This window comes from Callorhinus ursinus, unplaced genomic scaffold, assembly GCF_003265705.2.
Source record: "Callorhinus ursinus isolate GAN/ISIS: 27379988/994484 unplaced genomic scaffold, GSC_fseal_2.0 scaffold4, whole genome shotgun sequence".
Taxonomy (NCBI): domain Eukaryota; kingdom Metazoa; phylum Chordata; class Mammalia; order Carnivora; family Otariidae; genus Callorhinus; species Callorhinus ursinus.
The window spans coordinates 72,298,228-72,320,109 of NW_027397066.1; the positions used below are offsets into that span (position 1 = coordinate 72,298,228).

A 21,882-nucleotide genomic window follows, 5' to 3' on the forward strand; every position below is an offset into this window, starting at 1 on the left:
TAATGTAACATGCAGAACACCTCATTTACAAAGTATTCTTGCCAGAAATGTTTAAACTGATGCAAATCTAGCCTCTAAATCTAACTGATAGTCTACAGGAAATACAACAGCTAAAAGAATAAAGTGGAAGAGACCATGAGAAAACAGTCAATCTAGACAAACCCAAAATGAGGGATATTCTAACAAACTGGCCTGGACTCTTCAAAATATCAGTATCATGAAGGAAAGACTGATTCTAGATTTAAAAGGAATTAAAATACACAAACTTTAAATGTAATATATGAATCTTGATTGGTTCTTGGTTTAAAAAAAGCCTTGTCTCTGAGACAATTGGGGAAATCGAAGTATGTGTTGCATATTAGATGAATTTTCTATAAATGTTTTTAAGTATAACAACATTGTGTAAGTTCTAGTTCTAATTTATCTCACCTGTAGAGTGTTCCTTATTCTTATGAGGTGCATGCTAAAGCAGGGGTATGGTGTCAAGTCTTCAAATACTTTAAAATTGAATATAAAGTATATTCATGTATATGTATATATTTATATATATGCCATGTATATACACACAGAGAAAGAGTGGGCATAGAGTAGAAAGCAAATTTTTTAATTTGAGTGGACAATATATGAAATGTTCATTTTACTATCCTTTTAACTTTTATGAATGCTTGGGTTTTTTTATTGATAAAAATTGGGAAAAATAGGAACCTCTCAAAGAGACTCCCTACTAACAAAAAGTAACACCATTTTGACAGCACAATTAGGAGGGAGAGGAACATATTCTCTTCAAATTCCAATTAAAAAAATAATAATTGTGGGATTATTCCTACACAGAGACCTAGAGAATCATATTAACTTGGATAGGTTTGGATCACTGGGAAGGCACTCCATTGGAAATTAGGGTACCTGGGTTTGAAAACCTGTTTTGCCACTGACTTGTGTATTCTCAATAGGAATGCCAGCCTCTGGTCAAATGTGCAGCTTTGGAGAGGGGCAAAGGCAACAATAAGAATGACCCATGGTCTCTGTCCAGCTATTAACAGCTGAGTCAACTTAGGGGTCACCGGGAGGGCAAGTACTGCAGCCAAATCATCATCACTTTCAGCCTGTTGAGCTTATAAAATATTTCATCTACCCCAAGACTGGGTCTTCATCTTATAAAAATTTTCCATCTACACCAAGATTGGGTCTTCATCTAATAAATGCAGTAACGCCACCTACTTTAAAGTGTTATGAAAGTTTAATAAGAATGCATGTTCAAGTTTACCTATCACATAACCAGAAGAGAGTCAGTGATGAAAAATGTTAAGAATTTCTTTGGGGTAACCAATTCTTTGAAAAGACACTGAAGCAGAGTTTGTAATTGCTTACTAATGGGTCATTTTTTTCTTCTTCCCCATTAACAGAACTCTGATTTTGTTTGATAGGAGGAGGAACAAAGTACCCAGTTAAAATATACCACCTTCCTTGCAGATATGGATGGCCATATACCTAAGTTTGGCCAATGAGATGTAAATGGAAATTGTTAGGACCACCCAAAAAAACTCCTTTTATTAAATGGGAGGACAACCCATTCTGATCCCCATATCCTTGTTCCCTGCTGAGATCACAGGTATGAGGCCTGGTAGCCCTGTGACTATGTAGCAATCCAGAAACTAGAAGCTAAGCTCTCGTACAGTAAAGTAGAAAAAAAAGGGGGGGACTTGCACCTTGGTAACATCATAGAGTTCACTCAGAATACTTATCTATAGACATTTTTTTTTTACATGAAACGGGGAAAATCCAGTTTCAAATAACGCTGTCAGAATTTCAACATTTATTGAACATTTATTGTTAAGAAAATAAGAAGCATTCTATAAATCAGTTTTTTCCAAATTTAGTTCATTAATTTTAAAAATCAAAGCAGGTTAGGGGTATCTTATTAGTTATCCTTAGGCAAACATGTTGTAGCATCTATCAATATCTACATGCTTTGTAAATCTAAATAATGGTTCTTAAGCTAGAATCCATGGGTAATGAATTCAACAAAGTACATGAAACATTCTATCTTTAGAAAGGATAAAGTTGACACAAATGAATATAAAGATAACCCATGCTCATGTATCAGAAGGATGTTGTTAAAGTGTCCATACTACCCAAAGCAATCTACAGATTCAATGCAATCCCTATCAAAATTCCAATAGCATTTTTCATGGAAATAAAATAATTCTAAAATTTGTATGCAACTACAAAAGGCCCAAATAACCAAAGCAATCTTGAGGAAGAAGAAAGCTATATTACAAAGCTATAGTAATCAAAATAGTGTGGTATTGACACTATTAAAAACACATAGATCAATCTAATAGACTAGAGAGCCCAGAAATAAATCTACACATATTTGGTGAATTAATTTACAACAAAGGAGCCAAGAATATACAATGGGAAAGGACAGTTTCTTCAATAAGTGATGCTGGAAAAACTAGACAGTCACATGCAAAAGAATGAAACTAGACCACTATTTTATACAATGCACAAAAATTAACTCAAAATGGATTAAAGGCTTGAACATAAAACCTGAAACCATAAAACTCCTAGGAGAAAACATAGGCACTAAGCTCCTTGACATCACTCTTGGCAATAATTTGTTTGGATTTGATACCAAAAGCAAAGGCAACAAAAGCAAAAATAAGTAAGTGGGACTACACCAAACTAAAAAGCTTCTGCACAGCAAAGGAAACCATTAACAAAATAAAAAAGCAACCTAATTAATGAGAGAAGATATTTGCAAATCATATCTGAAAAGAGGTTAATATCTAAAATGTATGAAGACTTCATACAACTCAGTAGCAAAAACAGAAAAACAAAAAGATCTCATTAAAAAATGGACTAAAGATCTGAATAGACATTTTTCCAAAAAAGACAAACCAAGAGCCAACAGGTGTATGAAGAGATGCTCAACATCATAATCAGAGAAATGAAAATCAAAACCACAATGAGCTATCACCTCACAGCTGTTAGAGTGGCTCTTATAAAATAGAAATAACAAGTGCTGGCAAAAATGTGAAAAGGTAAGCCTTGTTCACTTTTAGGGGGAATTTAAATTGGTGCAGCCACTATGGAAAAGAGTATAGAGGTTCCTCAAAACTAAAAATAGAACTACCATTTGATCCAGCAATTCTACTTCTGGGTATTTATCTAAAGACAAAAACACTAATTCAAAAAGATATGTGCACCCCATGTTCACTGAAGCATTATTTGCAATAGCCAAGACATGGAAACAATCTTGTGTCCATCGAAGAATGAATGGATAAAAAAAAGTGGTATGTGTATATATATGTATATCTATACATACACATATACACACATATTTACACATACACACACACATACACAAAGGAATATTAATTAGCCATAAGAATAAACAAAACCTTTCCATCTTTGACAATATGGATGGACCCTGAGGGCATTATGGTAAATAAGGCAGAAGGAAAAAGATAAATACTATGTGATTTTACTTTTACATGGAATCTAAACAAACAAGCAACTGAGCACACAGATACAGAGAATACACTGGTGGTTGCTAGAGGCGGGTGGAGAGGTGGGCCAAATGGGTGAAGATCAAACAGTACAAATCCAGCTATAAAATAATTAAGTCATAGGGATGTGAAGTACAGCATGGTGGCTACAATTACTAATACTGTACTGCATATTTGAAAGTTGCTAAGAGATTTAATTACAAAATTTTTTTGTGATGAGAATTTTTAAGTATGGTGACAGATGTAAACTAGACTTACTGCAGTGATCACTTTGCAAAGTATGCAAATACTGAATCATTCCATTGTATACCTGAAACTAATATCCTATATATCAATTATACCTCAAATAAAAAATTAATCTCCAAGGAAGTCTATGATGGGAAAAATAAAGATTTAAGAATCTTTAAACATTTATAGAAAAGTTAGAAAATCAAGAGAAAAACTTTTTAAAGATCTGATTTCTCTATGCAAATAAACATACTTAAAAAGATCTTAGATCATCTTGTATTTCACAAGGAAATTCAACTAATGTCTACAATTTAGACTAAAAAAATTAAAAAGGTAAGTCCGTATATTATCTAGTATTATTGAAATGTTTAAGAAACTAGTAAAAACAAACCCAGTAAAAATCTTGTGAATTTTATCACTTCTCCTGAAACCACACAGATTAAGAAGAGGATGAAGAAAAGTAACAGAAAACAGAAAAATGGAGGTGCCTGGGTGGTTCAGATGGTTAAGCGTCTGCCTTCAGCTCAGGTCATGATCCCAGGGTCCTGGGATCAAGCCCCCCTGCTCAGCAGGGAGCCTCTTCTCCCTCTCCTTCTACTGCTCCACCAGCTTCTGCTCTCTTGCTCTGTCAAATAAATATATAAAATCTTAAAAAAAAAAAAAAGACAGAAAAACAGTCAACTCCAATTTTTATATAAGTACTGCTAAAGGTGAAGGTGGGGCAGAAAGCTTACAGCAGACATCACCGCAGCACTGTGAGGAGTCTGGAGAGAGCTGGTAGGGACACAGCAGTGAAAGGTCTTTAAACTCTCTTACAATTTTTTTTTAAAAGATAGAATACACTTTGAGAGGGAGCTGAATGGGGCTTAATTGCTTAAAGGAAGAAGAGAAAGAAGGTGCAGAAAGTAGAGACAAAGGGCAGATATCAATCAGGAAGCACCAGGAAAATACACCACCTATATCACCATAGGTTTCATTCCCTTGGAGAGCAAATTTATGAAGAAAAGACAATAGAGCCCTCCTGACTCAGGTTCACTTATGAGAGGCAAAGGAGAGATGGGCAAACAGGGGCCATGCCTAAGAAAATAGTCCTTTTGGTAGCAATAGAGGGAGTCCCAGGGCTGTGTAACTTGAAAAGCTGTGTTGGCCCCCCCATCACTACACCCCACAGGAACCTCTTGCTACTGATATTACAAAAATCCATCTCACTGAAATAAGAAAAAAGGAACATTACCAGCAACTATATGGAGACAATTCTTTAAAAAAGTATAAAAAGGCATCATGACTTTCCTAAAATAACTCATCACAAACCCTTACCAAGAAGCAGATGGAAACTGTAACCTAACAAACAGAACTAATAAAACTGAATAAGGAAATGACACCAAAAGACAGGCAATAACAAAATAAATTTGATTTTATCAAAATTAACAACTTTTATGCATCAGAAGACACCATCAACAGAGCGCAAAGAACCCACATAATAGGAGAAAATATTTGCAAATCTTATATGTGATAAGGAATTAATATCCAGAATATGTGAATTTCTACCACTCAACAACCAAAAAAACCAAACAACCCACTTCAAAAATGGACAAAGAAGTTGAACAGATATTTCTTTAAAGACAACATACAAATGTTCAATAAGCACATGAAAAGATGCTCAATATCACTAGTCATTAGGGAAATGTCAATCAAAACCACAGTGATCACAAGCAGTAACCTCTTTGACATCAGCCATAGCAACTTCTTTCTAGATATGTCTCCTGAGGCAAGGGAAACAAAAGCAAAAATAAACTATTGGGATTTCGTCAAAATAAAAAGCTTCTGCACCGTGAAGGAAATGATCAACAAAATTTAAAGGCAACCTACAGAATGGGAGAAGATATTTGCAAATGACATATCTGATAAAGAATTAGTATCAAAGTCTATAAAGAACTTATCAAACTCAACACCTCAAAAAAGGAATAATCTAAAAATGGGCGGAAGACATGAATAGACATTTTTCCAAAGAAAACATACAATGGCCAACAGACACATGAAAAGATGCTCAACATCACTATCATCGGGGAAATGCAAATCAAAACTATGAGATATCACCTCACTCTTGTCAGAATGGCTAAAATCAACAACACAAGAAACAGGTTTTGGTGAGGATGTGGAGAAAGGGGAACCCTCTAGTACTGTTGGTGGGAATGCAAACTGGTGCAGCTCTGGAAAACAGTATGAAAGTTCCTCAAAAAGTTAAAAATAGAATTATCCTATGATCCAGCAATTGCACTCTAGGTATTTACCCAAAGAATACAAACATAATAATTCAAAGGGATACATGCACCCCAATGTTTATAGCAGCATTATCTACAATAGCCAAATTATGGAAACACTACCAGTGTCCGTTGACTAATGAGTGGATAAAAAAGTGATATATATATATATATAATGGAATATTACTCAACCATAGAAAAGAATGAAATCTTGCCATTTGCAATGACATGGATAGAACTAGAGTGTTATGCTAAGTGAAATAAGCCATATGGAGAAAGACAAATACCATATGATTTCACTCATATGTGGAATTTGAAAAACAAGACAAATGAGCAAAGGGAAAAAAAGAGAGAAAGGCAAACCAAAAAACAAATTCTTAACTATAGTGAACAAACTAATAGTTACTGGAGGGGAGGTGGGGGGGTGAGGGTTAAATAGGTGATGGAGATTAAGGAGGGCACTTGTAAGGAGTATGGGGTATTGTATGGAAGTAATGAATCACTATTGTACACCTGAAACTAATATAACACTGTATGTTAACTGGAATTTAAATAAAAACTTTTAAAAAAGATATAACATTAAAGAAAAAGACAAAACCACATCAGAATCATTATGCAGTTTAACGAAAACAAAACCACAGTGAGATACTGCTTTACATCCAGTAAGATGGCTATTAAAAAAACAAAACAAAAGCAAAAAAGCAAAAGAAACAGAAAACAAGTGCTGACTAGGATGTGGAAAACCTGGAGCCTTCATTCATTGCTGGTGGCAATGTAACAATTGTACACTATGAAAAACAGGTGGTTCCTCAAAAAGTTAAATATAAAACATCCATGTGATCCAGCAATTTCGCTTTTGGGTATATTCCTTAAAGCCAAGGACCCGGATACTTATAAACCTATGTTCATAGCAGCATTATTCACAACAGCCAAAAAGTAAAAACAATCCAAATGTCCATCAACAGACCAACAAAATGTGGTATTATATACACACTGGAATATTATTAGCTTTATAAAGGAATGAAATTCTGACATGCTATAACATCGATGAAGCTTGAAAACAGTATCAAAGTGAAATAAACCAGACACAAAAAGACAAAAATTACATGTTTCTACTTGTGAGATATCCAGGATAGGCAGATTCATAGAAACTGGAAATAGAACAATGGGTACCAGGGCCCGGGGGTGGGGCAGAGGAGGGAATGGGCAGTTATTTAATGGGTACAAAGTTCATGTTGGAGATGATGCAAAGTTCTGGAAGTGGATAATCGTAATTGTTACACAACATCGTGAATGTACTAATGCCACTGAATTGTGGATCAAAAAATGGTTAAAATGGTAAGTTTTATGTTATGTATATTTTGCCACAATTAAAATAAAAGTTAATGAATTGATTACAATGAAAAGATACCACAAAGCTGAAATGTACAAATTTAGGGAAGAGATACTCAGTCCATAGAGAATGTGAAATGGAAACTGGCAGAATCATGAAAGGAAGAAAAGGAAAAGACAAAACCATTTCAGAAATGAAGACTAAATTATCAAGAGCACAGAGAACAGCTATTAACAGCCCAGTAAGGGACGCAGAGGACATAAATGAGAAAAGTAGACATAATGAAACATTAAGAAAAGAATGACAAGGGTTTAAGAGATAACTACAGAAATCAGTTTAATGAGCTCCAATATATATGTTATTGGAGTCTCCAAAGAAGAAAACCAAATAATGGAGTAGTACTTTTAAAGATGTAATTCACAAAAACTTTGTTTCAACAGAAGCCCTGAATCTACAAACTGAAAAGACACACCTTAGACTCAGAACAGTCTATGTGAAGATCTATTCTAGGGAAATTATTAGACTAACAATAAAGAAGAGTCCTTTGGGCAGCCAGGCAAAAATCATGTCATAATACGGAAAGAAAATGAGTAGCCTCAAACTTACAGATTGCAGTATTTAATGTAGGAAGACAACAGAATAAGACTTAAAAAATATTTAAAGAAAGACTGCATGAGCCAAATTTAATAACCAGTCCAGCTGTCCTTCATCTATAAAAGCTATAGTTTAAATATGGAAAGGCTAAGAAAATATTGTATACTTGAACCTTCCTTGAGAAGATTACCAGAGAACAAACTTTAACCAATTCATAAATGGCTGCAGAGACTTTGAAGTGATAAGCAAAGAAATTTTTAAAATTTAAACTTAAAAAATTTAAAATTTAAAACAATTTAAAGATTAATCATTTAAAAAATGAACCATGTTATGTGAGGAAGGAATGAGGAACCTGCTATAATTACACTCAAACAGGAAGATTTGGGGTTGAAACACTTCCAGATTTTAAAAGAGCAGCCATGTGGTTCAGAGGACAAAACCAGAAAGTGAAGGGTAATTATCTGAAAACAGATTTTAAGACATATGAAGAAGAAATGATAATCACTTCTAAAGATAGAATAGATTTTCTCAGGAGGTGGTGAAGATCGTAGTAGTCAAAGGTAGGCAAAAACAACGTAATGCTATTTGTCATCCTTTCTACTCATGGAAAATTTTTTGAAAAGAAAAAAATTGGTAAGAAGCAGTGGATGTAAATGGATTAAAATTTCTGGAGGACAATTTGGCAACACCTAAGAAAAACTGGGGCTTCTTCCCAGGCTGTCCTCTTTTAGTCTGGTCTCCAAACACAGGGGAGGGGTAATAACAGTGAGCAAGACTACTATCTTATACAAATGGGACCTCTAGATATTCATAATATACTGTTATTTGGGGGGGGGAGATTACTACAAAACTAATGTCAAGTCTAATCTGTTTTTATTAGTTTTTATAAGTTTATAGACTTATAGAAAAACTATAGGACGTAAGCAAACATAGTACATGTTTATTTCTGTGTTATGGAATCTTATTATTTTCTCCTTTTTATTTATTTCCTAAATTTTATACACTAGACATGTATTACTATTATTGCAAGAAAAATGAAAGGTTATTATAAAAAGTTAAATTTTCTATATAAAATGAAGTCAAGACCTACTGCTGACTTCCAGTGATAGAGTACAGGGTTCTACAAATCCTCTCCTAAACAAAACAATACAAACCTGGACAAAATCGTCAAAACAATCATTTCAGGGATCTAGAAACTGACCAAAGGCAAAAAAACACATTGAGAGACACTTATTCGTGAAAAGATGATGAAATTTAGTGATGAGTAATCGGAGTTTGTGGCACACTTGCCTGGGTCTACTTCCAACCCCTCCTACTCCCTTGGTGGGGTTGGCACAACAGTAATGAAACCAGTAGCTTTGGTTTTGGCTGAATTGATCTGAAAGACAGGACAAAACCCCCATTCCCAGTGGGTCATGTATCTGAAAAAGGACTTGTATCCATACTATGTAAAAAGAACTCAACACAATAAGAACCAACAACCCAATAAAAAAATGGGCAAAAGACATGGACAGACATATAACCAAAGGAGATATACAAATGGGTAATAGGTCTATGAAAAATGCCTAACATCACCAGTCATTAAGTAACAGCACTACAAATTCACTAGAATGGCTATAATAATAAAAGAGTAACAATACCATATGCTGACAAGGATGTGGAGAAATTGGGATTCTCATATTGATAATGGGCATGTAAAACGATGCAATCATTTTGGAAAATATTTGGCAGTTTCTTAAAACATTAAACATAAATTTAGCATATGATCCAGCAATTCCACTTGTAGGTACCTATCCAAATGCAGCATTATTCTTAATAGTAGGAAATAGCCTGTGACGTATCAAATAAAGGGCTAGTATCCAAGATCTATAAAGAACTTATCAAACTCAACACCCAAAGTCAAGAAATGGGCAGAAGACATGAACAGACATTTCTCCAAAGACATACAAATGGCTAACAGACACATTAAAAAATGCTCCATATCACTTGGCATCAGGGAAATACAAATCAAAACCACAATGAGATACCACTTCATACCAGTCAGAATGGCCAAAATTAACAAGACAGGAAACAACAAGTGTTGGTGAGGATGTGGAGAAAGGGGAATCCTCTTACACTGTTAGTGGGAATGCAAGCTGGTACAGCCACTCTGGAAAACAGTATGGAGATTCCTCAAGGAGTTAAAAATAGAGCTACCCTATGACCCAGTAATTGTACTACTGGGTATTTACCCCAAAGATACAAATGTAGTGATCCGAAGGGGCATCTGCACCCCAATGTTCATAGCAGCAATGTCCATCCACAATAACCAAACTGTGGAAAGAGCCCAGATGCCCATTGACAGATGAATGGATAAAGATGTGGTATATATACACAATGGAATATTACTCAGCCATCAGAAAGGATGCTTACCATTTACATCAACGTGGATGGAACTGGAGGGTATTATGCCGAGCAAAATAAGCCAATCAAAGACAATTATCCTACGGTTTCACTCATATGTGGAATATAAGAAACAGTACAGAGGATCATAGGGAAAGGGAAGGAAAACTGAATGGGAAGTCATTGGGGAAGGAGAAAAACCATGAGAGACTCTTAACTACAGGAAATGAACTGAGGGTTGCTGGAGGGGAGGTGAGTGAGGGGATGGGGTAATTGGGTGACGGGCATTAAGGAGGGCACGTGATATGATGAGCACTGGGTTTTCTTTTCTTTTCTTTATTTTATTTGACAGAGAGATACACAGGGAGAGAAGGAACACAAGCAGGGGGAGTGGGAGAGGGAGAAGCAGGCTTCCGGCTGAGCAGGGAGCCTGATGTGGGGCTCGATCCCAGGACCCTGGGATCATGACCTGAGCCGAAGGCAGACACTTAACGACTGAGCCACCCAGGCGCCCCAGCACTGGGTGTTCTACGCAACAATGATAAATTATTGAACATTACATCTGAAACTAGTGATGTAACCAATGACATGTTGGCTAATTGACTTTAAGTTAAAAAAAAAAAAAAGAAAAAAGGAAATAGCCCAAATGTCTATCAACTAACAAATGAGTAAACAAAATGTGATATATAATAGAATACAGCAATAAAAGCAATCATGGCAATTAAAAAGGAATGAAATACTGATGCATGCTGCAACATGGATGAGCCTCAAGAATGAGCTAAGTGAAATAAGCCAGTCACAGAACATATACTGTATGATTCCACTGATATCAGATGGCCAGGAAAGGTAAATGTACAGAAACATTCAGTTAACTTTCAGAAAATAGTAAATTAGTGATTGTCTGAGGTTTGGGGGATGGGGGAGGGACAGATTGTAGGAATGAAACTAATCGTAAATGGGCACATGGGATCTTATTGAGGTGACAGAATGTTCTAAAACTAGATGGTGGACAATCATCCAATCCTCCACATAAAGGAAGCCCTGAAGGAAGTACGGGGGTAAAGAGACTTATGTATGCTAAATTTCCAACAGTCTAACAAATTGACGGAAAGCTACCAATTTTGGGAAGTACACATCAATTCAGAGAATCCTAGAACACTGCAAGGACATCTCATCTTTAACTCTAATTCCATGAATTGCCTTTGACAAGTCCACCCACCATTACTTATCTGCCTCTTTCTTACTTGTGGTGATGGAGTGCCAACCACCTCATGAGACAACCAGCTCAATTTTTAGATACTAGAATCTTCAGACACTTCTTTCTTCTTGGTAGGACATGTTGCATTACATGATACCCAGCTCTAAGTTTGCCTTAGGAAATGCGCAGGGAAAGTCTATATCCTTGTATATATTAGACAATTTCAAGTAATTTATACATTTCAAAGTGTATTTGTAAAAGTATTATAGACATTCAAATACAATATTCAGTGCCTTCATTATTATAAACTAATCATTTCTTCTAGACAGTGTTACCAGTCCATTGAGTATTCTTTATTTTTAGAAATTTAATATATGCATTTCATCAAAACTCAAACGTGAGAGTTTAAACTGGAAAGGCTCCCTATCCCAACTTCAATTACTGTGTTTCCTTGCAGAAATTTTCTATGGATAACTAAGCATATCTACATATGTATAATATTTTTAAAAAGGCAAATATAACTATACTGTTGTGTATTTATGCCCATTTTTTTTGCTACTTGATCAATTTTGGAGGCCCTTCCATATTGGCAGATATAGCTGTTTAATATTACATTGTATAGAACTACAATTGATTTAACCAATCTTATTTACTGATGTTTAAGTTAGTTATGGTTCTTGCTATTACAAGTATTTCAGCAATGAACATTCTTGCCAGCATTTTTACATAATTGTACAAGTACCTGTAATATAAATTGCTAGAGGTGAGATTGCTAGATCAACAGGTATACAAATTATACATTCTGACACACACTGCCACACTGCCCTGCAAAGATGCTCCGCTGCTTTACAGCTTGATCAACAGCATGTGAGGGTACCTGCTTCCGATTCTTCTGACATCCCTGGATAATACAAAAATTTTAAAGTTTGCCCATATTTAACTGTGAATGAGACTGAGCAATTTTCTTATGTTTATTAGTACTTGTATTATTTGTGAACCTCATTGCTCATAAGCTTTGATTCATTTTCTAATAGCTAGTTTTATTTTTCTTACTGATTGTATGAATTTTGCTATATTAAAAAGAGTAATTTTTTAGTCATGTGTGTTGTAAATATCTTTACTAGTTTTCTTTTGGAATTTTGTTTATGCAATTTGGGATTGTGCAGACATTTTAGTTATTTGTCTGAAAAATTCACCAATCTTTTTCTTTAGGGTTTCTCACTTGGTTCTTCTTTACAAAGACATTCCTCGATCCCAAATTATTGTTTTATGGTTTCACTTTGGTATTTATATTTTTGTTCCATCTATAGTTTTTTTTTTTTTTTAAGATTTTATTTATTTGACAGAGAAAGACAGAGAGAGAGAGAGAACGAAGCAGGCTTCCCACTGAGCAGGGAGCCCGATGCGGGGCTCGATCCCAGGACCTTGGGATCATGACCTGAGCTGAAGGCAGATGCTTAACCAACTGAGCCACCCAGGGGCCCCCCATATATAGTTTAAAGAATAAAGAAGAAATCCAGTAATAATTTTTCTCCAAGTGGCTAGCCATTATTATTAAATGGTTTTAATTTCTGTTAATTAACTACCAATATGGTAGACCCTCCAACCTTAACAGTCTTAAAGAAGTAGCTGTTAATAATTCGAAATTATACAATCTTTTCCCATAAACCAAGCATTTTGAATGATGAATTTTTAAAAATCTCCAATCTAACTGCTAGTTACACAAACTCATATTTAGTTAGATAACTTAAATAAACTTAATTATGCTATTACTTGCTACAGTACCTCCTTATAAACCAGTGGAAAGCCACAGTTACAGGTAAAAACTCAAGTAGGCTTTCTTATAGTTGCTATTTCAGAAACTACTGGACACAAATTTATTATCTCAGCAAAGTCTCTTTACCCAGTTACTCCATTCTTTCACTATATTTATATGCTACTTCATGCTCCTTTGCACTGTCACTAAAGCTTACAGTCTTCTGCAGAGGGACATTAAACGAATATACACAACCAACTGTGCTTCGGAGAAACTGACCCTGAAATAAGCAACCTAGATACTAGAGACTTTACCCATACTCATATTAATCTTGACCATGTTTTCTTTGATTTTTGAAGTCTGTATTGCAGAAATGAAAATTCTTCTGTAATACATTCAGATTTGCATAGGAAAATTTACATGCCTTTGTTTGCTTATTATTAATCTTGTCTTCCTGTAACACCTCATTGGTTTATTGTAGAAAAATGCAAAACAAAGTTTAATCCTGTTTAAAATTTGGTCTAAATCCAATAATATCAACAGCCCTTTCAGATCACAGAATTCCTTTCATTTTAAAGAAATAAAATCCACCGGTAATGACAGTATTACAGAAACCACCTTAAGACATAAAATAGGCTGCCACATAACAAAGGTAATTATTTTTATGAAGTTTTCGATGTATTTTTACATTATTGTTTTATTTGATTCTCACAACAATCCAATTTAGGCTATTATCCTTCTTTAGTAGGTAAGGAAAGACAGAGGTTAAGGATCTTGCCCAGGGTCACATAACAAGTGGTTGAGCCAAGATTCAAAGCCATGTGTCCTGCCTTCAAATCCTGCTTCATTCCAGTTCATGACAAGCTTCCTAAAACCACTGCACAGCAAGCCATTGCATGATGAAGTGTATCACTTAAGATGTTTTGACTGCAAGTAATTGAAATTCTAGTTCAAACTGGCTAAAATAATAAGGACATTTATTATCCCATTATACTAATACAAAGGAGTTCAGGGGAAGGAAAGATTCTGAGCTGGTAGATTCAGTGGCTCATAAACGTCACCACTCTTCTGCCATTCACTGATGTATTAAGTTATCCTAAGGCTACCTTCCCTCTTGATCCATAGATTAGATACCTGTCAGCAGCACCTGGGGTGCATAATTCCTTGTTTACATTCAGTAGGGGAATTAGAGACAGACTGCTTTATCCCAATCATGGAGCATACATTTTTCTCTCTATTTAAGCAATTTAAGTTATGGGCTAGAGATAGGGTTTATAAATATTCCATGAAATACTTTTCTACACTTCCAAACCACCTTTGTTTACATGGGCATATATGACTAGTTCAAAGCAATGAACTTTGAGGAGAGAAATGAATCACTTCCAGAATGAGGCAGATAAAAGCATGCGTGCCTCCTCCATCTCCTTTCTTCCCTGATATAAACTAGGGGATATGTAGTCACATGCTGAAATAGCAAATATCTCCTAGAATGGAGGCAGCCCGAATATTAGAGTCACCAAACGGAGGAGAGATTCTGTCAATTTGCATCAGACTTTGAGTAATCTACAAATTGATCTGTTTCCCTGAGCTACTGAGGTATCTTTCAGGATTTTCCTGTTGGGACACTCGGTGTTAATTACCCTGATTAAAGAAGATTACATGCCCACCTGAGGGAAAGATATGCCCTGACCAGCCTACACATCATCTGAGATGGAAAGATGTGCTGAGTTACTTGCGTTGACTGCATGCAGCTTTATAGTAAGAGAATTCATGTGCTGTTCAGTTGGAGACTCAGAAGTACAAAATACTTAAAATTATACTGCTCATTCCCATAAATGGAAAATTGTGCCATTATCACAAAAAGCACCATCAAAGACAGAATGCCTTTGCAGACACGCCTTTAGCTTTTGGAGAGTCTTTAAAAGACCCATTTAAAAATAAAATATGCTTGGGGCACCTGGGTGGCTCAGTTGGTTAAGCATCTGCCTTTGGCTCAGGTTATGATCCCAGGATCCAGGGATCGAGCCCCACTTGGGCTCCCTGCTCAGCGGGGGCTTGAGTCAACTCACCAAAGTGACATTTAAAACCTGCTTGTGCTCATGTGCTCTGTGTCAAATAAATAAAATCTTTTATTATTATTATTTTTAAAGATTTTATTTATTTGACAGAGAGAGAGACAGCAAGAGCAGGAACACAAGCAGGGGGAGTAGGAGAGGGAGAAGCAGGTTTCCTGCCAAGCAGGGAGCCCGATGCGGGGCTCGATCCCAGGACCCTGGGATCATGACCTGAGCTGAAGGCAGACGCTTAACGACTGAGCCACCCAGGGGCCTCTAAAATCTTTTAAAAAAATAAAATACACTTAGGTCATGCATAGCACAGAAAAGAGAGGTGAAACTGCAAAACCTAACATTTATTGAACAACTACTACTGCCTAGCCCTGAAAATAGGTAAGAGATACAAATAAGATAATGACACTTTGTGTCTAAACTTTACTGTCTGCTAGTGAGACATCAGTATATGTCAAGGAAGCTGAACAAATGGCAAAAGCTCTTTAAAACAAACCATCAAGAAAGCATACTGCTTAATAATGTCTAAGGTCAGAGTACATAACCAAGATTTAAGCTCAGGTCTGCCTGGCTCCAAACAAAGCCCATATTCTTTCTAAACTCAAAACAGAACAAAGCAAAGAGAAGAAAACACAGGAGGCGAAAAAAAAAATGAAGAAACTCATCATGGCATGTGGAATGAATTTGGTACCAAACATCAAACTAGAAACAACAAAGATAACCATGATGGGTTTGGAACTTGAACTTAAATAATACAACAAACAAATATTAGGCAAGAAAATTCAGTTTGGCTAAATAGAGAACAAAGAGAAACTAACCATGAGGAGAAGTATTAACAATACATAAGGAGATAATGTGGTAAACATAGTCGACACAGATAACTAAATAGAGATGGAAGAACCAAGTTTGGCACCCAACATTTATGAGACACCACCAAATATTCAAGTCTTAAATGAGTCACCCATTGATTATCTCCACGCTGGCCCCATGTGTTGTCTGCCTGAGATATGCAGATAAAAATCCAAAGCTGTTCAGGAGTATAGTAGCAAGTTACAACTACACCTAGGCACACTTGTCTCTGATGATAAAGCAAACTGTGTTGGCTCCAGGCACGTTCCATCTGCTGAGGCCCCTTGCTCCCATTCAACACTGGTCCTCGTAAAACCCACCGTGATCAGGAAAGGTTGATGTGGTAGAGAAGATGAAAGATAGGATAGATGTATATTATGTAACACAGGACTCAGAATGTGGGCCTTTCATCCCACTGAAACCCTTTTTACATAGGCAAGCCTACCAGATCTTTCCCTCCTTGCTTTGTGCTGTGTTTTAAATTGATTCAATAAATCTGTGACCAGAATATCTTAATATGGTTTGTGAGCCTTTCTGCACTGAGACCACAGCTCCTGCCTGCATGATGGGATACGTAAGTAGCTGCGGATACAGGGTGTCAAGGCTACAGGAGTGGAGGTGCTCAAGTTAGGGACAAAGGCTACAAGGCTCGGGATATCCTTGGAATTGTTCCCAGCACCAGCAAAAGTTGGGGCTGTCAGGAGGAGTGGACTGCAGGGCCCTGATGATACCAATAGAACTTGTCCACCAATTCACCAAAGATTTGATACCTGAACTCACCACAGACAGAATATCCAGAGTGTAAGAGTCAACAGACAGGTATTCTAGGCCCCTCTTTCTTCAGCCATTAGAATATGCCAGCTTCGACTCTCCACCCACCTGCCTCGAAATACCCAGATGCCACGATGGACAGAACAGCAGGAGGTGCAAGAGGTCTGAAAGACTCAAGATTCCTAAGAGAGCTTGAGTCATCTCACTAAAGTGACATTTAAAACTAGAAGAGACTAATACAATATTAACTGGCAGGCATGGTTCTCATTTGCCTGGGTGTGGTTTACTGAGGAAAAAATAAGATGTCAATAGTGAAGAAGCTACAACTTCTTTGTAAATATGAGTAGTAATATAAATAAAATGTTGAGCCCATTATGGTTTTATTAGCACTAGTAATATGGAAGAGATAAAAGGAATGAGAAAAAAAAGGTGGTTAATCAATGGACATTGAAATGATTTGTCTTTGAAATAGCCTGTCCCATGTCAATATACATACACATGCACGTGCACACACACACACACACACACACCCAAATATCTGATTACTCTATTGTTTTGTCTAAAGAACTATCTTCTGTAATATGTGTACACACACACACACACACACACACACACACACACACACACAGAGGAATATTACTCAGCCATCAAAAAAATGAAATCTTGCCATTTGCAATGATGTGGATAGAACTCGAGGGTATTATGCTAAGTGAAATAAGTCAAGCAGAGAAAGACAATTGTATGATTTCACTCATATGTGGAATATAAGAAACAGCACAGAGGAATATAGAGGGAGGGAAAAATAAGATGAAATCTGAGAGGGAGACAAACCATAAGAGACTATTAACTATAGGAAACAAGCTGAGGGTTGCTGGAGGGCAGGTGGGGGGATGAGGAAATTGGGTGATGGGCATTAAGGAGGGCATCTGATGTATGTAATGAGCACTGGGTATTACATGCAACTGATGAATCTCTGAACTCTACCTCTGAACTAATACTACACTATATGTTAATTAATTGAATTTAAATAAAATAAATTTAAAAAAAGGAACAACTATCTTCAGTAGCAGGATACCTGAGCAGTTGCTAACATATATGTCTAGGTAAAAAGTCCCAAACTAAAAAAAAGTATGCCAGCCCCTTTGCTTATATTTATGTGTGATTAGCTCTCACTTTTCTGCCACAAACATTCAAAAAAGTATTTTGTTCTCCAATAGCTATGTTTTTCCAGAAATACTATGCTAAAACTTCTAAAAACATAAACATTTCCTCCTAAGTATAACTGGGATAGAGCTCAAAGGCTAACCTGAAGTTCAAGAATAGGAATGACCGAGAACTGCTCCTCTCCTACAGTGAATAATCTTTTAAACGGTATGATTTTTACGTCAACCTTACAGGAAATTTTGTATATACTTTGGATTAAACTAAGGAAAAATATAGAGTTTCCTACTTGGGTCAGTCTGTGTTTCAGCCAACGTAGAAATTAATGCATGCAGGCCAAGGGCAAGGAGTAAGGATCTAATCAGAGATGACTGCAAATCTCATAACATTTCAGTCGATCTGCTGCCTCACATGCTACACATTTCCAGTCCTGAAGTATTTTATAAAGCTGGAAAGATAACCGGCTGGGCACCTGGATGCTACAAGCCTAAAAGGGCAAGAGACACCAAGACAGGCACACGGGATACCGAAAAGTTCCAAGCACAGAAGTGAGGGAGTTTTGCTAAGAAAACTCAATCCATGGGGCTGATATACCATCTGGCGACCATTTGAAGCATATGGGTAAAAAACTGTCCAGATATTTCTATATATTTTAGGATGCCATCAAAACCTACAACAAATTGCAGCCATTTCTGAAACTTAAAAAAAGGAGGGGGGCAGGGAACCTGACCCAATGTGATGATACAAAAGTGAGCAGTTAAGTTGGTAATAAAGAATAAGATATTTCTCACTTAGCTCATTTAGAGATAAATAAAATGCTCCCTTGGAATGGAATACCAGCTTGAAATGTAAGTATGCTAAATATGTGTGCATTTTCTATATACTGAAATACAAATTTAAATCACAGCATTCTGTGATTTGTATAATTGATAATATCTGGTTATTGCAAAAGGTTACATATAAGCACCAACAGAACTGCTTTTGAAATCCATTAATTCAGCCCTAGAAATATACACCATTTCCCATGGACTTTACACCAGTGTTATTTACTGATGCTACTGTATTATAACAACCAGAAATCTCTACAGTCGATTAAGGATTCACAAACATTTATCGAACAAGCTCTTTCCCCGTCACTTTCAGCAACCATGCTGAAACAAATTCTAGCATTACTAACTGAAAACAAAAATGTGAATAGAAAAAGGTCATACACATACTCAGAAGTAACAAATTAATAGTTATCTTAATTCTTTCTCAATCTAGCCACTAGATTTTTCCAGCAACTGCAATTAAGCACTTGTATTTAACTCATTCAGAACAAAGTCTGAAAGGCTTGAGAGTGCTCTAACGAATAAACTGCCACAGGCAGGCATCTCCCTTCATCTTTTTTTGGAAAGGCAAGTAGACAAAAATGCTGAAAGCTGCCCAAAACACTGCTTAATGTCCATTTGAATAGATAGGAATTTAAGTAATGAACCTTCCCCCACCTCCCAGAAAGTAAAGACAAAAAAATCGCATAAACATCTCATCAGAGCCAGGAGGGCACAGGCCTCTCCTCAGCCCCGCGGTGCATAAACATCTCATCGGAACCAGGAGGGCATAGGCCTCTCCTCAGCCCCGTGGTGTCCACAGGAGACAGGGGCGGCCTGTACTCACACAGATGGCCAGAGCGCCTGCCCCCATTCTCGCAGGAAGTGCCTGGTAGAAGTGATGAAGACCAGATGAAAACATCAAAATGACAGCGAAATACTGAAATTCCATTCACTAGATAGGCTCTCATTTGAAAAACCGCTCCTGATCCAGAGGCCTCACAGCAAGCGAAGCGCAGCTCCTAACATTTTCCGAAGTGTGGCTTTGCTTCTCATTCGGCTGAACCCACATGGCTGGCAGGACTGCCTGGAGTTGAAATCTGATCCAGAGCGTCTAGTATTGGCAAGTAGAGGATGTCATGTGACATGGGCCTTAAGCTGCTGACATCTTTTTCTTAAACCTGACTTGCCAGATACTACAAACAGGCTTTCTCTGTTCAGAAAACGCCGATCATCTGGTGGCATTCTTTAATAGGACTTAGTGCAAAACGTGAAAATGCAAACTTGCTTCCTTGTTGCTACTCCGAAGAAAACCTCACATATTCACACTCAGGTTGCAAACTGCAGGCACATTCCTCACTTTTCTGAGGCACTTTTCACTTCCAATTCCCCTTAGAAACCAGTGAAATTCTATCAAAATGTTCTTCCCTCCACTTTGATTCTATCAGAATTGTTCTAAATGAAAATACTCTTATGTAGCTGTTAACCACTTCTAATTACTTTTGAATTATCTTATTCACAATATAACGGTGAGAAACATAAAACAACATGTTTCTAGACCTCCACAATTCAACATGTGTGATTTATAGTCTGGAAAATTAGCCTCTAGTTGACCTTTCAGTAATGTCCTACTTCATATGCTGTGTCATTAGAAAATGTGACAGACTTCACAATTTCCAAATATTTGAACTGATAGCTAAAATATCCATTTCATATAAGCCAGAAGGAAACTGTCTGATTTTTTTATTATCACTTTTTTTCCCGTCAAATCTTTTCTAGTGGCACATTTAAGAGAATGCTGGGGGGCGCCTGGGTGGCTCAGTCGTTAAGCGTCTGCTTTCAGCTCAGGTCATGATCCCAGGGTCCTGGGATGGAGCTCCGCATCGGGCTCTCTGCTCAGCGGAGAGCCTGCTTCTCCCTCTCCCACTCCCCCTGCTTGTGTTCCCTCTTTTGCTGTGTCTCTATCAAATAAATAAATCTTAAAAAAAAGAATGCTGGCTAATACTGCATGAGGAGTTTCACTTTTCCCAGTTTTAAAAGACTTAAATTGCCCTCCATAACAAAACATAATGAAGTTATATCTTAAGGGGATGGGGTGGGAAGACAAGGGAAAGCCCAAATCAGCTCTCCATTTAATATTTCCCTTCAAATCTAGTATACTTTGTTTATTTCTTATCAACTAACAGTATCCACAGCAAAGCCAGGATAGGAAATTGTGATAAGCCAGCCATAGGACATGACAAAGTACATTTTGTTTCTATGCATGCATATAGAACATTGTAAAGACTACCTCCACCAGGCAGAATAACACAATCCCATACAATAGAATGGGAGTGGGGGAATGGACATAATCTTCTCCACTGAAAAATAAAACTTTTTTCTACTTCCACCTAATCTAGGTTTTATCACTTGTTTTCCATTCACCCATTAGAAAACTAGGCAGTTAAAGAAAATTATAAAACTTTTTCTAATACATTAAAAATGCATCTTCTTTTTGTGATTGTATAAGTATTGCCTGTCTTTGGTGAAAAATGAAAGCCTGAAGATTAGGTCACCTATAGGCTCATCACCCAACATTACCCAATCAACATTTATTACCATACAAAATACAATGGTGTAAGGCACTATACTATACAAAATACAATGATAAGAAAGACCTAGTACCTTCCTTCATGGATCATCCAATGGGAGGAGGGAGGAATGAAAATAAGTAAATAAAGCTTTTTGATTAGTAATTGCAGAGGCGCTAATAAAGAAGCAGAGATGAGGTAGTGAAAGAGAATAACAGAACACCTAGAAACATTTAGCATATTACCATTCTTTCATGTTTTTAAAAAACATGATTTAAATCTAGTTTGATAGTTTTATGTTGTTTTTCACTTAACACTGTATCACACAAACATAGTATCACAAGCTTGCTCCCATACCGTTAACAGTGTAAACAATTTTCATCACTTACAAT

General features: G+C 36.6%; 1 protein-coding gene across 7 annotated transcripts in view; it reads right to left on the reverse strand.

Annotated features, from left to right (window-relative positions):
- Window positions 1-21,882, reverse strand: part of FAM13A (family with sequence similarity 13 member A) — a 368,559-nt gene that overhangs the window by 321,357 nt on the left and 25,320 nt on the right. For 6 of the 7 annotated variants that reach the window (XM_073891949.1, XM_073891945.1, XM_073891948.1 and 3 more), the window contains exon 1: window positions 19,768-19,985. The exons of the other annotated variant lie outside the window; for it this stretch is intronic. In XM_073891949.1, the coding sequence (XP_073748050.1) occupies window positions 19,768-19,872 (105 nt within the window). In that variant the 5' untranslated portion in view covers window positions 19,873-19,985. Of the gene's footprint in view, window positions 1-19,767; window positions 19,986-21,882 lie in introns of those variants that run through there. 7 annotated transcript variants of the gene reach the window in all.